General features: G+C 37.6%; 1 protein-coding gene across 1 annotated transcript; it reads right to left on the bottom strand.

Annotated features, from left to right (window-relative positions):
• Nucleotides 1–6,430: 6,430 nt before the first annotated feature.
• On the bottom strand, nt 6,431–7,348 carry LOC140010661 (uncharacterized). The gene is made up of 3 exons (XM_072057964.1): nt 7,329–7,348; nt 6,574–7,132; nt 6,431–6,442 (listed from the first exon to the last, which is right to left on the bottom strand). The coding sequence occupies exons 1-3, from the start codon at nt 7,346–7,348 to the stop codon at nt 6,431–6,433; spliced, it is 591 nt and encodes a 196-aa protein (XP_071914065.1).
• Between the last annotated feature and the right edge of the window lie 10,570 nt (nt 7,349–17,918).

Genomic DNA, 17,918 nt, shown 5'->3' on the forward strand with positions numbered 1-17,918 from the left:
TACCATGGTACTTCGATTAAACGCCTCAACGGAAACGAAAATGAAGACAAAAATGCAAATGGAAACCGGACACATCACAATCCGGCCAAGATATGGCCAGATTTCCGGCCGGATCGTTGGCCGGATATAAGGCAGTGAGTAACCCAAAAATTTTCCAAAACCCCTGCTAATCTGGCCAAGAACTAGCCGGATTTGATGAATAATTCCCGCCAGAAATTTCTTTCCTTGTTCAAATGCCGCGCTCGTTCGATTGTCCAATGGTTACAAGTAGCATCTCAACAAACGCAAAGGTACCATCTCAAATGAATACACTTAATGTACATGATAAAACACTTATATACATACATTGAAAACTTTACAATTAAAAGCATGATATTTAATTAAAAGACAATTAGGGTTTTGATTACACAAGAGCTAACAAAAGAACGTTTACACTATCTTAACCATTTTCTCAAAATCACGGTTCAAAGTGTGGTTCTCTGTAAGGAAAACAAAGATAACGGGAAGGGATGAGCTTACGCTCAATAAGGTATCAAAATAATAGCAATTAACAATCATGGAACTTCATATTCAATTAGTCACATATGCAAATCAAATAAAGAAATGAACAAATACCTTAGATAGAAAGGATACGGGTCTCAGGAGCCCAACATTTCCTGTTGTAGTACTTGATCCTAACCCGTTAACTCTCCGTCAATGTATGAAGAACAACCATGTCCGTAGACCCCTACTTTACACCAAATTCTGCCCACCAAACTTACCCCTTACTGGACCCAAACACCTCAACAGAAACAGAAGTGGTAATACTCGAGTATACCGGAAATCCAGAGTTTCCAATACTCAAAGATTTCCTAGAACAAACTACTGTGGTTCGTTATCTAATCGACCAGACCCTTGCCGGCTCGACTCGAGTAACTTAGCCACAGGATTTGAGCTCAGAGATCACAGAAAGGTCGTTGGATACAAGCTTCCAAATAACGTCAGAACAGATACAGATACAGATAACATATTCAAATTCGCACAGTAAATAGGCATACAGACAGACAAAAGAATGAGTGTGATGAAGTACACCCTCGTCTCAAACAAAATAAACAGATAATACAGTCATTCATATCACAGATTGCATGTACAGAAACTAAGTTAAGCAACAATGAAGGGAGTGGTACACTCACCAGTTCAAGTAAAACAAATTCAAACGTTCCCCCTTCCAAAGTACTTCCTGGATCACCAGCATGTCCTTAAATGATCAAAGTAAAACAATTATGATTCCTATGGGAACAACATTCACAAATGAAACTCAACTATGAGTCGTATGCCTAACCAAAGGAACTACGAATGCAAGGGTGCAAAAGCGTGATTTTGGAACGAAAAGGTAACGAGAGGACCTAGGGTTTGAACGACCCAAAAGCCCTTTATTTCTACCAAAAAGGTAACTCAAACTTAAAGGAACCAAACGGCCTAGAAAATTGGACAGCATCTCCCCTAAATTTGCTTACTTTTCCATCCTACAATCAACACCAACTCATCTCAAATCAACCACAATTCTACATACAAATCATAAATACACTTGTTGGCATAACAACCACAACTAAAGCTATACTTATCGGATTGAAATGAATCGTATGGCGTTTGGAAGCTAATAAATATACCTACATTTCTTATGACGGCCTCCAAAGCTAAAACATGCATTTTCAAGGTCAAAAATGGAAATCTCTACGAAAACAGAAAACTGTCCGCGAAACAGGGTTTATGGGCAGTCAAGGGTATTTTGGTCATTTCACATGATACAGTACTCCGATTGAGCTGAAATTTTACAAGTAGCTAGCTAACTCAATTACCTACAACTTTTATGTTTTGAGAAAGGGCTAATTCGGTCTCTCTCAAGGACGAACATGCAATGTAAAATCAGGGCAGATTACTAATCCTAAGCTGGAATTTGTGCACATAAGCTGAAATTTCTTTAGGTAACAAAAACTAGCATACCAAAGCTTCATTCACCCAATATAAAGCTATCATTCCTTGGCCAACCATTACTCATCTCATGAGGGCAGAAAAATCACCATAAAAACTGAAATTTCCATAATACTACTTCAAACTATGAAATATGCTCATAAAACTACCAAAACTACAACTTTAAACCACTAATTGGCAACTATTAGAAATAAAGAGGGATTTTGCAAGCAAAGTACTTTGGATCCTCAAGAAAGATGGTGGCTTAGAGTTCTTCTTCCCAAATTAGCTCCACAAACACCTTGGAAACTACCCTAACTAGCACTTTTATGAAGTAGTTTGCGATTTAATCGGTTGGAACTTAAGATTTGGACAAGAATTTGAAGTAAAAGATGATGGTTTCTCTCATTTTCTCTCCCTCAAAGTTTCAGCCAAGCAAGCTCAAAAAAATGAAGAGAAATGTTGGTCAAAATTGATTTTAAGAAAGGTAAGAAAGGTTGGTCAAAGTCCAAGTTCCAATAGTTTTGTGACAAGTGATCCTTTAGGGTTTCAATCATATCCTTTTGTCTACCGATGGTAATTTATTTAACTAACCTCTAATTGTCTCCTAGCACCTTGTACAGTAATATTCCTTTATACAAAACTTCAATTAATCGGCAACACTTTATCGCACTTAGCGCACTAGAGGGTTTCACATCCATAATGCACTCCAAACTTAACATGAACTAACTTATATCAGGAAAATGATTTAGAAACTCTATTCACTTACAAAATCTCTAGAAAATCAATATCATAGGGTATAGTGAAGAAAATGCATGAGAGAAAATAAAATAAAATAAGGAAAATTTAGGGGTCCTCACAAATCCAATATTTTTTGGTAATCTTTGCTTTATATTTTTTGGTATTAAAATTAACAATAAATAAAAAAGAAATGGCTCAAAAGTACTACTAAATTATGATAATCTTACTACTCAAAAAATTCGTAAATTCTAAATGAATTATTTCAAAATTTTTTCTATCTTATAAATCTAAATCCATAATAAAATATCATAAAAATTATCCTATCATGGTGATAAAATTATTGTTATAGTTGTTTATCAAATAGTAGGTATAGACATGAAAATTTTGGCATCTTTTTCTTATAATTATATTAGATAATCTTATAATTGTATAGGGAACTAAATTAAAACTCATTACACAAGGACATTTTTGGATATTCAATATTATTTTAAGGTTTTGTTACTAAAATTATCAAATCAAGAGAGGTAGGTGTAATTTTTGAAATTTCAGGGGAGCTTAGTGAAATTGTCAGAAACCTCAAGAGAGGTTTTATGAAATTATCCCTAATTTAAATTCAATATGACAAGACATCAAGACAATTGTATATGAGCAAATTTGATTCTACACGCAAGTACCATGAATTCGTGCATACAAGTGATAATGGCACAAGAGATATATTTACCTTTAATTTAGAGTAGATAAAAGTGAATAATCTACAATTATCTGATCAACAAGGAAAAGATCATTAGTACAAGTAGATAAGGCCTTTTGTTGTTTTGGCGTTAATCTCTACATTTACCATGCTGAACAAGTCATTGACTTGTTCTTTTTTTTTGATAGAAAGTGACAAAAATATTATTAATCTGAGATGATGTCCGCAGCAAGCGCGGTAACAATAAAATCTGGAGGGAAATTGTGACAGCCCCACCTTCCCCTAAGGCGAACCAAAGAGGTTAGCGGACTGCCTGCCCAGCTCTCGCCAGAACTAACGGTGCAGTATAAAGCGATCTATCACGTTCTGAAACTTATAATGCGCGCAAACAAGGCAAGAGGCAAAATAACCCAGAATAAAAGAAATGAAGTCCAGAGTCGGCCATGAATAGTACCGACCCGTCCGAAACCCAACCAAACATCGAAATACATATACAACATAACATTAACCATTTACAAGCCACAATGGCATTTAAAAGTGATACAAAAGTCACTACATAGGTGGGTTGCCAAAACAAAAGTGAAAACGGCCCTAATGATACATTTAGGGTCCCATTTTATATACAATACAAAAGAGGCATTCATCTAGTTCATTCGGCAACCATTTAACAAAATTCATTCCAAAAGAGTCATATTCCTGTAAGGAAAACAAAAGAAACGGGGTGAGCTAAGTGCCCAGTGAGAATACAACCTCCATAGCAACTAAGATCACATAAGCATAACCATTCAATTCAAGTATGCAAATAAGAAGTAAATCAAATCAGTGAAAGGATACGGACGGCTCTCAAGAGCCCATTTCCATGCTTATTTCTTGATCCAACCTCATTGACCCTCCGTCAATGTTAAAGAATAACCAATCGTAGACAACTCTTTACTTCCATTCCTTCCACCCAACATTCCCCAACCGGGCCCGCACTCCATTCAGTCATTTTGGTAATACTCGAGTTTACCGGAATCAAGAGTCTCATTACTACAAGATTCCCCAGTACAGTCCCCGTGGCATGTCAATTATCACGACCAAGCCCTCGCCGGCTCGATCCAATTGACTACCTAACGGAGTTGAGCTCAGTGATACAGTAAGGTCGTTGGACATTCGTCCAAACAACACCAAATCAGTTTCCATGAAATGGAATGCAATAACTCATATATCAAGTTCAGTAAGACAGTGAAACAGTAGACAATCAGTGATACTATCAAAAGGGGTGAGGGCGGTCAAGTACACCCTCACCTTAATCAATTACAATATCCAAATAAGCCTTCAAGGCAACACAACCACATATAGCAAAGCCACATTAGAACATTTAAGTGAGTAGCATACTCACCAATCACGTAAGTGATACTTCATGCACCGCCGTTAAACGAACGTCGTGCACCAACGTCACTTCCTAGAACATGCAAACAAATGCAATGAGACTCGATAACGAGTCATATAGCCATACCAATTATAACCCTAATAGGGTTTCATATGCATAAATAAGCATCATAGGTAACCAGAAATTAAGAAATGGCATTAGCTTAGGCCTTAACAAAAAAACAGTTTTCGTCATACTTTTGCGGTAATGGCACAAAATGCGCTACGCTTATCGGATGAGGGTGTAAGACCCACCATCTCGAAGCTAAAAGACAGGGCTACAACAATGTAGTAGAAGGCCACTCAGTCCAAATCCTAGCACAACTAGGTCAAAAATGCAGATTACCAAACCAGAACCGCAATTGCAGGTTCCCAAATCGCACTATCCTGTAATTAGTCTAACTCAGTCTATACAGGTCCAAATGCCGAAATTCCAAAGGCATATGATAGCTAAGACATCCGGCTACATTTCATCAGAAGACACACACAACAAAATCCAAAGCAATTCCAGTCAAAATGGCCAATTACAAGTGCAGTTTTCGCATTCTGATCAACCCAGAACAGCAACAGTAAATCGACATATCTCACTCTACACTAATCCAAATGACCTGAAATTTTGCAGGCACTTCAAACTCATCAATACCTACAACTTTCATGTTTTGAGCAAAGTCCAATTCGGCCTCTAACCCTATGATCCAAAACCGGACAGAATTAGGGGTTTATGAACCCTAACTTTTCATTTTTCAATCCAAACCCAAAATTGGTTGCAATTATCACTAATTCACACCTACTAGAGTCATTCTAGGCCATTGCCAATCATCATACAAGTCCACAACATCAAGATCATATTAAACCAGAAAATTCACCAATAAAATAAAAACTTCACCAAATCACTTCAAACCAAGAAATAAATCACATATATCATCACTTTAGCCACTACTAAACATAACTTAAGCTTCATTAAATGTAAGAGGGCATTCACACACCACTCACCTAGTAACCAAGAGAGGTAGAGATGTTGGACACCTTAGCTCTTCAAACAAACTTCACTAAGCCGCTTACTAACACCAACTAGGAGGATTTTATGGAGTAAAAACAAGTGTAAATGGTTGAGTTGTTGGATTGAAGCAAGAAGAAATCAAGAAATTGAAGAGGTTTCTTCCTTTCTTGAGCTTGAGAGGGCCGGCCACCAAGGAGAAGAAATGGTGAATTTTTAGTGATTTTTGGAGATATTTAACACTTAGTCAAAAATAGTCAAAAAGTATGAATAGTTGTCTACAAGTCCAACCAACCAACAAGTGACATTTGGCACTCCATTAATGCATGTCAATCCTTTTGTTTCCTCTCACATTGAATCACTTCTCACTCTCTACTTATCTCTTAACACCCGATAAATTTTACACAGTATCTGAAACTTAACCTTATTGGCCGAATTTTTCCGAACTTTTCGCACTAGTGGATCCCACGTCCAATATATATTTTTAATTTTCTAAAAACTCTCCAATATTAGAAAAATCATCTAAAAACTATAATTACTCATAAAATCCACCAAAAAAATATTCCTAAGCCAGAAAATGCAGAAAGCATGCAATTAAGGGGAAATAAACCCTAGGAAAAATATTAGGGAAATACGGGTTCTCACAGAAATCCCTCCAAATACAGCCATTAGAAATAGAACAAGCATATTTAGCGACACAATGCGCGACATTGTTCAGCCGTCTAGGCACCCATGATGCTTCCCACGTTGCAAAGCTTTGTATATCTATGAGTATATCATCTACCAGCATTCCACAAGCTGATGCATCTGTCTCTGTAGATTGAAGCATTTTAACGACCTTTAAACAATCACCCTCAAGAATAATCATGTGCAAATGTAGCTCCAACAACAACTCAACCGCGGCCTTTGCAGCATAAGATTCAATAACCTCTGGTGCAAAAATCCCTGGAATTTGCTTTGCCAATCCTGCCACGAAATTACCCTCAGCATCTCTAATGACAACTCCAATACCTGAAACGTCCCCCTCAACAAAGATAGCCCCGTCAAAGTTAGCTTTGACATAGCCCGCAGGAGGTCTCTTCCATTGGGACAAAACAGATTGTTGAATGGCAGTAGTATGCTCAGCAGCCATTGGGGTCCTGTTTGCCTCCTGGAATTGACTCAAGAAGTGTACCGAAAAGGATACCAGACTGAGCGGGTCCTTGTAAGAGGAATCAAACACTGCCCCATTGCGATTATTCCACAAGTTCCAGAGTATAACAGCAACCAATTCCATTTCTTCCTTCTTTAACTTTATCAGAAGATTTGACAACCAAGATACCACATTATGAGCTGAATTCAACCTGATTTTACTAGATAAAAAACTCAACGCCCATGACTGAACAGCCACCGGACACGTTAAGAAGAGATGATTCATATCATCAGTTGGAGAGTGACACAGGGCACAAGAGGGATCAAGCAAAACTTTTCGAGTGTTAAGCTTGGCATTCGTATGCAGAATGTCATTGCAAACCCGCCACAAAAAAATCTTGATCTTACCTGGCAAGGTTAAGCCCCATAATCGTTTCCAGATTCCTGTTGCCATTCCATTGCTCCCAGAAGCTATGTCTTGCCAATTTCCGGACTGCTGCGTAATTAGAAGGTAAGCGCTTCGAACACTAAAAAATCCATTTGGTGTAAAATGCCATATGAGTTTATCTTGATTATAAGTGCTACCAATCGGAATACTCTTAATCAATTCGATCTCATCTGGCTAGAATAACTCGTGTAATAGGTCCTGTTTCCAAGCTCTATTATCGCTGTCAATCAGGTAATCCACTGTAGCATCCTCAGGCAACTTATCCGAACGAGATATAACCTTAAAAGTTGTAGGTCGAGGTAGCCAGCGATCTTTCCAAATCTGGATACCCCTCCCATTACCGACCCTCCATCTACTTCCTGCGACCAAATATTTACGTGCTTCATATATTCCCCTCCAAGTAAATGAGGGGCGAGACCCTAGGCCTGCCAAAAAGAATTCCGAGTTAGGAAAATATTTGGCCTTGAAAACTTGATGTAAAAGGGAGGAAGGTTGTGTGGCAATCTTCCAAGCTTGCTTAGTAAGCAAAGCTAAATTGAAAGCCCGTAGCTGTCTGAAACCCATTCCCCCATCTTCCTTCTGTTTACAGAGTTTGTCCCAACTTATCCAATGAATAGGTCTTCCTTTATCACCATCTCCCCACCAAAATTTGGTCATCATTGATTGGATATCTGATAATAAGGAATCTGGAAGTTTGAAACATGACATTGAATAAGTAGGAATAGCCTGAACCACCGCTTTCAACATGATTTCCTTTCCTGCTTTGGAAAGCCGCTGCTCCTTCCAACCGCTTACTTTTTGCCAGATTCTATCGCGAATAGATGCAAAAACTTCCCTTTTAGAGCGACCAATAATTGTGGGAAGGCCCAGATATTTGTCGTGTGCATGAACCTCTCGGATGTTGAGAAAACGAGTAATGCTGTCTCTCACGCTTGGATCAGTATTGGTGCTGAAGACGATGGCAGATTTGTCCAAATTGACTTCTTGACCTGAGGCAGCTTTGTAGATTTGCAATATGGAGCTTATGCATTGGGCCTCTTGAAGGGTTGCCTTCGCAAATAGTAGCGTGTCATCTGCGAACAATAAATGTGAGATTTTCGGTCCGCTGTGTCCTACTTGGACTCCTGTAATATTACCGCAAAGCACAGCCTCCTGCAACAAACAAGAAAAGGCCTCCGAGCAAATTAAAAATAAGTATGGGGAAATCGGATCACCCTGCCTTACTCCACGCTGAGGTTGAAGATGGCCAAATTTATGTCCATTGAGCAGAAAAGAATATGATACTGTGGAGATGCATCGGAAAATCAAACTAACAAAGACAGGTGAAAAGCCTAAAGCTACCATCATGCTTCTCAAAAAAGACCACTCCACTCTATCAAAAGCTTTGCTCATGTCTAACTTAATAGACATGGATCCTTCCTTGCCAGAATTCTTACTGTTTAGAGTATGATTTACTTCATAAGCAACTAAAATATTGTCAGTAATAAGACGACCTGGGATGAAAGCTGATTGAAAATGAGAAAGGATTTGTGAGAGAATTTGACTGAACCTATTAGCAATAACTTTGGATGCTATCCTATAGACGACATTGCATAAACTAATTGGACGAAATTGAGAAATGTTGGATGGACATTGACACTTCGGAATAAGAACAATATATGTGTAATTAAAGGAATCATCAAAAACCTCATGATTTAGGAATTGAAGTACCCAGTGAGTGACATCTTCCCCAACAATATGCCAGAATTTTTGGTAGAAAATTGGGGACAAACCATCCGGACCTGGGGATTTAAGAGGATGCATTTGACTTGTTCTAGATCAGATAAGTACACCGGACAAATACAATTTTGTAAAATACAAGATGATATGACTTGGTATAACCAAATACAGCCCGCAAAGACAGTACACATTCTTCATCTTGAAGGAAAGATAGGCTTTTAATTGAGGCCAACACCATACTTGAAATGTGTAAATCAATGCATCAGACAAATCCCTATACACTAGAATTTTACTCGTAGCACGGTCTTTCTTTTATTGTGAATTTATATAAATATGAACAATTTAAATATAAAAATTAATAACAGTTTTAAATGTTCAATTATTCACTAATTTTTGAAAATTTGTTTACATACTTTCACTATAATATGATAGTATACATCAAATAATATACCCCATATCCAAAACTTGGCAGATATTCTTTTTTATAAATGTTCTTTTAGATAATTTAAATTTTTATAATGACCATAAATCTAGAATTATATATTCATACTCAATTAAGTAGAAAAAGATCCATTAACCCATTTTTCTTCATCGATAAATATTCAATTTCCAATAATGTTGATAAATCTATCATTTTAACAGTTAATTCTCTTTTTTACACTAAGTTAATTCAAAATTAAGAAGAGATAATGAACAATTTGAATACTAATCAATGATATGGTGGTGAAAGGAAGTAATTTATGGGATATATAAGATTTCAATAATTGTGATTTAAAAAGGGTTTACTATACTTCTATGTAATAATTTGATAAAAGGTAGATATCATTAAAATAAGATTAGTTATTTTATAATATGATTCATGTAAGGATCGAAGACAACCTAAGAGGGGGGGTGAATTAGGCTTTCAAAAACCTGCTAATAAATATTTAACCTTTTTGAACAGACAGCCTTTCTTTTTCAAAATGCCTCCCAATGAACAAGATAATATAGTAGCTCAGGTATTAGTGAGATGAAGAGAAGAGCAGTTTATATAGAAAAGCAGTAAATGAGAGTATAGAACCAAACCAAGTTTCAAACACAACTGAGGTTTGAACACCTCTATTATATACCAAGTTACTTCAAGTTGAATAGACTTGCAACCAATCTTATGTGTACAAGGAAGGGATCACTTCCTTCTTGCCCCAAAACACACTTGGTCAAGCAAGGAAGTTTTACAAACACTCGCAAACCCTCACTATGCTACACTATTGAAGAAGCTATGTCACACTTGAAAAACAGCTACACGAAGATTGCACATGCAAGGAATACAAATGTTTCTTTTGAGTATTCTAGCACTTGAATCACTCACTATCTGATGTAGGCTTGATGTACAAAGTTATTTTGAGGTGGTTGACTTTGTTCCTTTTATAGGAGACCAGAGAATTCCTCAATTAATGCTGTCAACGGGTAGAAGGCAGCTGAAGAGTAAACTAGCCGTTGGTGCTGTCGGACGTCCGATGTTAGATGTTTATGCGTCCGAAGGTAGGATGAATACTTGGAAATTTCTTCTTCACTTTCTTCGGACGGCCGATGCGTCCAGAATGTTGCGTCCGAAGAGCAGCAACACTTGTCGGACGTCCGATACACAGGTGTTTAGCGTCCGAATCCTGATCAGTTGAACGAGTAACTTCTGGCTTGTCTTCTTCGGACGTCCAAGTCTGAGTTCTTTATTCGTCCGAAGGAACTCAAAGAATGTCGGACGTCCGATCCTTTCCTTTTGTGCGTCCGACATTATCCACAGCAGACTTCATTCTTTTTGTTCTTCTTCTTTTTCTGCTTTGAATCCACAGACCTGTTTGATTCATTTCTGAAAAGGATATCTACAAAAAGTGTTAGAAACATCCAATTGTTTTGTAATCATCAAAAGATATGAATTGAGATAAACAATCTCCCCCTTTTTGATGATGACAAAACAATTGGATGGAGCACAAACTATACCAGCTCCCCCTGACGAAGTGCATGAGTATTATATTACTCCCCCTGAAACTGACTCCCCCTAACTTGAGTATTATATTACTCCCCCTGAAACTGACTCCCCCTAACTAGATACTCTATACCATCAGTTGTAAACCCCATCCAATTCCAATTCTCCCCCTTTTTGTCATCACAACCAGGCAGAAGTAATATCAGTAATCACAGTTTGGAATTGATCATTGAGCAGATATCAATCAGAAACATTCATTCAACCAGCAGATTGCACACATACATAACCAATCATATCATTCAAGAAAGAAAAACATCCATAACACAATACTTAGTTAAAGCATTCATAAGCAGTAAAGAAAATATCCAGTTTTACAGACCATGTGTCCAGCACTTAAAACAAAAGATAAACTCTAGTCCTAGATTTAGGTGCAGTGACCTAGAAGTGCCTAGATAGTGATTTTAGATGATCCAGGCCTCCTCCTGGTCAGACGATACTGTTCAGGGTCCTCCTCTTCCTCAGTTTCTTCATCATCTTCAACTTCTTCCTCAGTTATTGGAGCCTTGCCTTTATCCTTGGGCTGAGAACTAGAAGCTGGAGTAGTCTCATCACCAGTGGTTGGCCTTGTGGGCTCAGATCTTGGTTCTTTCTGATGAGCAGCTTCATTTGTTTCAGGTATAGGGGGCACAAAAAGATTCCTTTTTTCAAGAAAGGAGGATTGTTGGGCAGAGGTCATGGTCATCATGAGACCATCTTCAAGAAGCATAACATGCTGTTTGAGGTCTTCAAGCAGGGAGATGACCTCAGAATTGGAAGAGAAGGACTTACTGGCAGACTTTCTGGGATGAATGGTGAAAGGAGATATATACCCTGACTGATCATGGGGAGTTCTAGGAGTGACAGGGGTTTCATGCAAATTTTTTCTTCTAAACTCGGCTACAGTCTCCTTGTAGCACCAATGACCCTCAAAAAATTTTAGATTCTTTCTTTCAAAGTAAGTTTTGGAGAAAACTGAAGAGGCACTTTCTTTTGAAGATTTGCCAGAAAAGGGTATGTCAAAGTGAGCAAAAATGGGGGTCAGAAATCTGCCATAGGAAAGCTTCCTACGACTATCAGTGCTGATTTTGAGCAGAAATTTGCACATTACAAATCCAAAGTCAATGCGAATTTTTTCAACAAAGCAGTAGAAAAGATAGAGTTCCATTTTATTTGCATCTGTTCTGTGGCCATCAGTTGGCACCAACAGATTCGAGATGATAGTGAAGATGATCAGATTCTGAGGACTGAGATCATCCAATCTTGCCTCAGCAGGGGTGTTGAATTTGGATTGAAAATAAGTCATGAGTTTAGCATTATAAAAGTGATGATAGGCAGAAGGAAATTCCTCATATGAAAAGAAATTTGCAATTTTTCCCTTAAAACCAGGTTCAATATTAGTTTTCAGAATTGAATTCACAATGTCAGGAGTTAATATGATGTCCACAGAGTTGACCCTAGAGATGAGTTCAGTGTGTGATGTACCCTTTCTAAGATTAGCAAAAAATTGGTACAGCATGTCAGGATAGAAAACATTAGGAATGGTCAAGAGATGAGTTCATTTCTGGAATTCAAAGAGTTTGATGACAGGTTCAAGATCAAGCTTACGAAATTCAAAAGGGATGATGAGCCTTTGGGTGATGAAACCTTTTTGAGATACTAACTCAAATCTGTCTCTGGCTTTATCATCGATGAACTTGGGTAGAGGAATGGGTTCAGGTGCAGGCTGAGATGCTGGATTCGTCCCAGAACGTGTCCCTTTAGAGATTTGAGTGCCAGATGCACCAGCATTTTGAGTCTCATTCCTTGTCCTTGGAGACTTCCGGATGGATGGTTCAGTTGTTGGCTGACTCTCAGTGATGTTTTCTTCATTCTACTGATCAACAGATGGATCAGCAGATTGCTTTTTCTTGGATTGGGGAGTTCTCTTCCCCTTTGCAGTCCTTTTTCTCTTACTGGAAGATCTTGTGACAGTTTCTTCCCCTTGGGTGGCCTGCTCTGGTTCCTCATTTCCACCAGCAATGTTCTCTTCAGAGATCTGCCTTTCCATTTGTTCATCAGATGATTCAGGAGATGGAATGACTAATTTTCTTTGGGCAGTCTCCTTCACTATGCCCCTACGAGTCATTTTCTTTCTTTTTGAAGCCACAGGAGGTGGATCAACAATTTCAATGTCTTCATCCCTCAGTTTAAAAGACCGTCCGGCACTAGTAGATCCTCCCCTCATCCTAACCATGATACAATGTGGATGTGATTTTTAATGCAGAGTGTTGTGTATAGAAGGAAAGAACAGTGAGAGTTAACAAGAGTGCACTATGATGCCGCAGGGAGAGGGTTATATGAGGTTAGGGTTCCGTATGTAAATTGGGAATTTTGGGGCAGTTGGGAGTTAGAGGTGCCTTTTATGAGTGGTTAAAGAGCAATAGAGGTGTAATTGAGTTGGTTGAGTCAATTTTTCGGAACTTGGTTTGAGGAGAGAGGAATTTGAATTTCAAATTTTAGAGAAACTGAAAGGTCGCGTCCGAGACTGATGAAGGAAAATGAATTGAGAAGAGTCAGTGACTGCCTTATAAGACACATTTTTTTAGGTGTCGGACGTCCGAACGAAGTGATGCGTCCGACACAATCGTCCGAGCCAGGGATTTTCTGTACCTTGGATGAAGAACACTGTCGGACGTCCGTTTCAATTCATCGGACGTCCGATAAGGTTTGACTGGAAATAAGACTCAGAACATTTTTTCTGTAACACCCAATTTAGTCCTCAAAGACACAAATTGATCTAGCGGAAGAGCTTTTGTGAGTATATCAGCGATCTGTTCTTTAGAACAAACAAACTCAACACGGATTATCCCCTTTGAGACAAGATCGCGAATGAAATGATGCTTAATATCAATGTGCTTAGTCCTAGAGTGTTGAATGGGATTTTTTGTTAGATTAATTGCACTGGTGTTGTCACAGTACATGGGTACACATTCATACACTAAACCGAAATCATTTAGTGTGTTTTTCATCCACAACAATTGAGCACAACAAGCACCAGCAGCAACATACTCAGCTTCAGTAGTGGACAGTGAGATAGCATTTTGTTTTTTACTAAACCAAGAGACCAAGCAATTTCCAAGAAAGTTGCATATACCAGTAGTACTTTTTCTATCTATTTTACAACCTCCAAAATCAGCATCAGAGAATCCACACAAAGGAAGTTCATAACATTTTGGATACCACAAGCCAAAATTTAAGGTTCCTTTAAGATATCTCAAGATTCTTTTTACTGCATTCAAGTGTGATTCCTTTGGACAGGATTGAAATCGAGCACATAAACACACAGCAAACATGATGTCAGGCCTACTAGCAGTTAAATAAAGTAAACTTCCAATCATACCTCTGTACTTCTTCTCCTCAACTTTAATACCTTCCTCATCTTTGTCTAGTTTGGTAGAGGTGCACATAGGTGTCCCAACAGGCTTTGAATCCTCCATTCCGAATTTTTTCAGCAACTCCTTGGTGTATTTTGTTTGATTTATAAACGTTCCATCTTGGTTTTGAACCACTTGGAGTCCAAGGAAGAAATTCAGTTGTCCCATCATGCTCATTTCAAATTCTTTTTGCATGATGGTGGAAAAGTCCTTGCACAATTTTTCGTTAGTAGCACCAAATATGATATCATCCACATATATTTGCACAATCAAAAGATCTTGTGAGCTTTGTTTTGTAAAAAGCGTAGTGTCTACAACACCTCTTTTAAAACCATTTTCAATCAGAAATCCACTCAGACGTTCATACCATCCTCTAGGAGCTTGCTTTAATCCATATAAAGCTTTTGAGAGTTTAAACACGTGATCTGGATAGGATTCATTTTCAAAACCAGGAGGTTGGTCAACATAGACCTCTTGGTCTATAAATCCATTTAAGAAGGCACTCTTAACATCCATTTGAAATAGTTTGAAGTTCTTGAAACAAGCAAATGCTAAAAACATTCTTATGGATTCCAGCCGAGCTACTGGAGCAAAAGATTCATCAAAGTCTATTCCCTCTTTTTGAGTGTATCCCTTAGCCACCAGTCTAGCTTTATTTCTAACAATCTCCCCTTTATCATTCAATTTGTTTCTAAAAATCCATTTTGTGCCAATGATAGGATGGCCTTGTAGTCTGGCAACCAGAGTCCAAACTTTGTTTCTTTCAAATTGGATTAACTCTTCTTCCATGGATAAAATCCAGTGCTCATCATTCAAAGCATCAACAACATTTTTAGGTTCAATATGTGATACAAAAGCAAGATTATCCATCAAGTGTCTAGATGAGCGAGTTCTGACCTTTTCAAAAGGATCACCAATTATAAGCTCCCTGGGATGATTATGAGCAAATTTCCAGGCTCTTGGAAGATCATTAGGAGTAGTGGTAACTCCATTATTTACTTCTTCAACTGGACTGACCTGAACATCATTATCCTTTGAATCAGTTTCTGGTGAGGCAGAGTCATGGCCATTCATTGCTAGCTTCTTTAGTCCTTCTTGAACACCTGTGTCATCATCTTCACCACAACTCATAGAAATGTCATCATTAGATTCATCAAAGGTAATGTGTATAGCCTCCTCTATGATCAATGTTCTACGATTATAGACTCTGTAACCTCTTTTGTTTTCACAATAACCCAAGAAAATTCCTTCATCAGATTTCTTGTCAAACTTTCCAAGATGTTCCTTGATATTCAATATGAAACATTTACAACCAAATACTTTGAAGTAGCTGACTACAGACTTTTTATCATACATGAGCTCATAGGAAGTTTTGTTCAAAATTGGTCTTAGAAGAATTCTATTCATGGTATAACAGGCTGTGTTTATGGCTTCAGCCCAAAAATATTTTGGTAAATTGCATTCACTAAGCATGGTTCTGGCAGCCTCTTGGAGAGTTCTATTTTTTCTTTCTACAACTCCATTCTGTTGAGGAACTCTAGCAATAGAGAATTCATGGGTAATACCATTATGATCACAAAATTCTGGAAAACCACAGAACTTAAATTCTGTCCCATTATCACTTCTAATTCTAACAATTTTCAAGCCAAGCAGATTTTGTACTTTAGCAAATAATGAGGTAAAATTCTTAAAGGCATCATCTTTATGAGTAAGGAATATTACCCAAGTATATCGAGAGTAGTCATCAACAATCACAAAACAATATCTCTTACCGCCAAGGCTTGCAGTCTGTGTAGGACCAAACAGATCAAGGTGCAGAAGTTCAAGTGTTTTTGAAGTAGAAACACATTTCTTAGGTTTAAAAGAAACCTTGATTTATTTTCCAAATTGGCAAGCATCACAGATTCTGTCTTTTTCAAATTTAATTTTTGGAAGTCCTCTCACAAGTTCTTTTTTAGAAATTTCTTTCAGCAAATTCATATTGAAGTGACACAACCTTCTATGCCACAACCATGGGTCCTCATTTGCAAGTTTGAGACATTTGAGATGTGAGGAATCAATTTTTTCAAGAAACACTACATAGACATCATTAACTCTTTTTCCTTTGAAAACAATATTGAACTTTGAGTCAAATATGAGACATTCAAGCTTTTTGAACAATACAAACAAATTCCTATCACACAATTGGCTAACACTTAACAGATTGTAGTTCAAATTGTCAACAAGAAGAACATTGTGGATAAACGTTTGATCATTCTTACCAACATCGCCAATACCAACAGTCTTGGCTTTGTTATCATCTCCAAATGTTACCTTTCCACTTGTTTTCTGCTTGAGTTTGATGAATTGTGATGCATCACCAGTCATATGTCTTGAACATCCACTATCAATGAACCATTTTGATTCTTTAGCAATGTAATTCTGGTTCACCTACACACAAACCCACAAGATAATACTTGGTACCCTTTACATGTTGGGTCCTTGAGAGTTAGCCTTGTGTTTGACTATCCACATGCATCTCATGCCATTCCTCAAGTTTTTCTTAACATGACAGTTGCTATACATATGACCAGATTGACAACAAAATTTGCATATTGACATTGAATCAATCAAATGAACAGGATTAATGAATCTGACCTGCCTTCTTCTGTGGATAGCAAATTTATTTGTAGTTTGGTTCAGTCTTATTCGATGAGTATTAACATAAGGTACAGTGTCATTCTTTTGAAAATGATTCTGTTTCACATGATGTAACAATTTGCATAAATCATCCATCCTTTTTCTTAAGCTGCATTGCTCACTTTTGAGAGAGTCACAGTAATTTTTCATATTATTTTCAGTCCTTTTCAGGTTATCATTTTCATGCTTAAGACATTTGTTTTGTTGAAAAAGATTTGCATTGTCTTGTATTAGAAAACTGATTTTTTGCTTCAGTTCTTTGTTTTTAACATAGGATTCTTTCAATTTGTTATGCATTTTTTCTAGAAAAGAATTAACATCATCATCAGATTCACTATCACTATTGGTTTGAGAGTTGCATTATGTTACCTCTTCATCTCCAATAGCCATGAAAGCCACTTGAGCAGATTCCTCTTCTTCTTCAACTTCGCCTTCTGAGTTGCAATCATTCCAGGTAATCTGGAAATTGTTGAACTTTGGTTTTCGTTCAATCTTGTTTTCCTTCTTTTTCTTCATTGGACACTCATTTGCATAATGTCCAGGTTGGCCACATTCAAAACATTTATCGTTCTGCTTTTTGTTGAGCTCTAGTTTCCCTCTATTCCTGAAGTCATTTGTCTGATTCTGGAAGGAATTGCTGGATCCGCCTTTCCTGAATCTTTTCTTATTGAGAAATCTTTTGAAGCCTCTTGTGATGAGTGCAATATCACTATCATCACCTTCCAAGTCATTTTCAT

Source organism: Coffea arabica, chromosome 7c (assembly GCF_036785885.1).
Source record: "Coffea arabica cultivar ET-39 chromosome 7c, Coffea Arabica ET-39 HiFi, whole genome shotgun sequence".
Classification (NCBI taxonomy): Eukaryota; Viridiplantae; Streptophyta; class Magnoliopsida; order Gentianales; family Rubiaceae; genus Coffea; species Coffea arabica.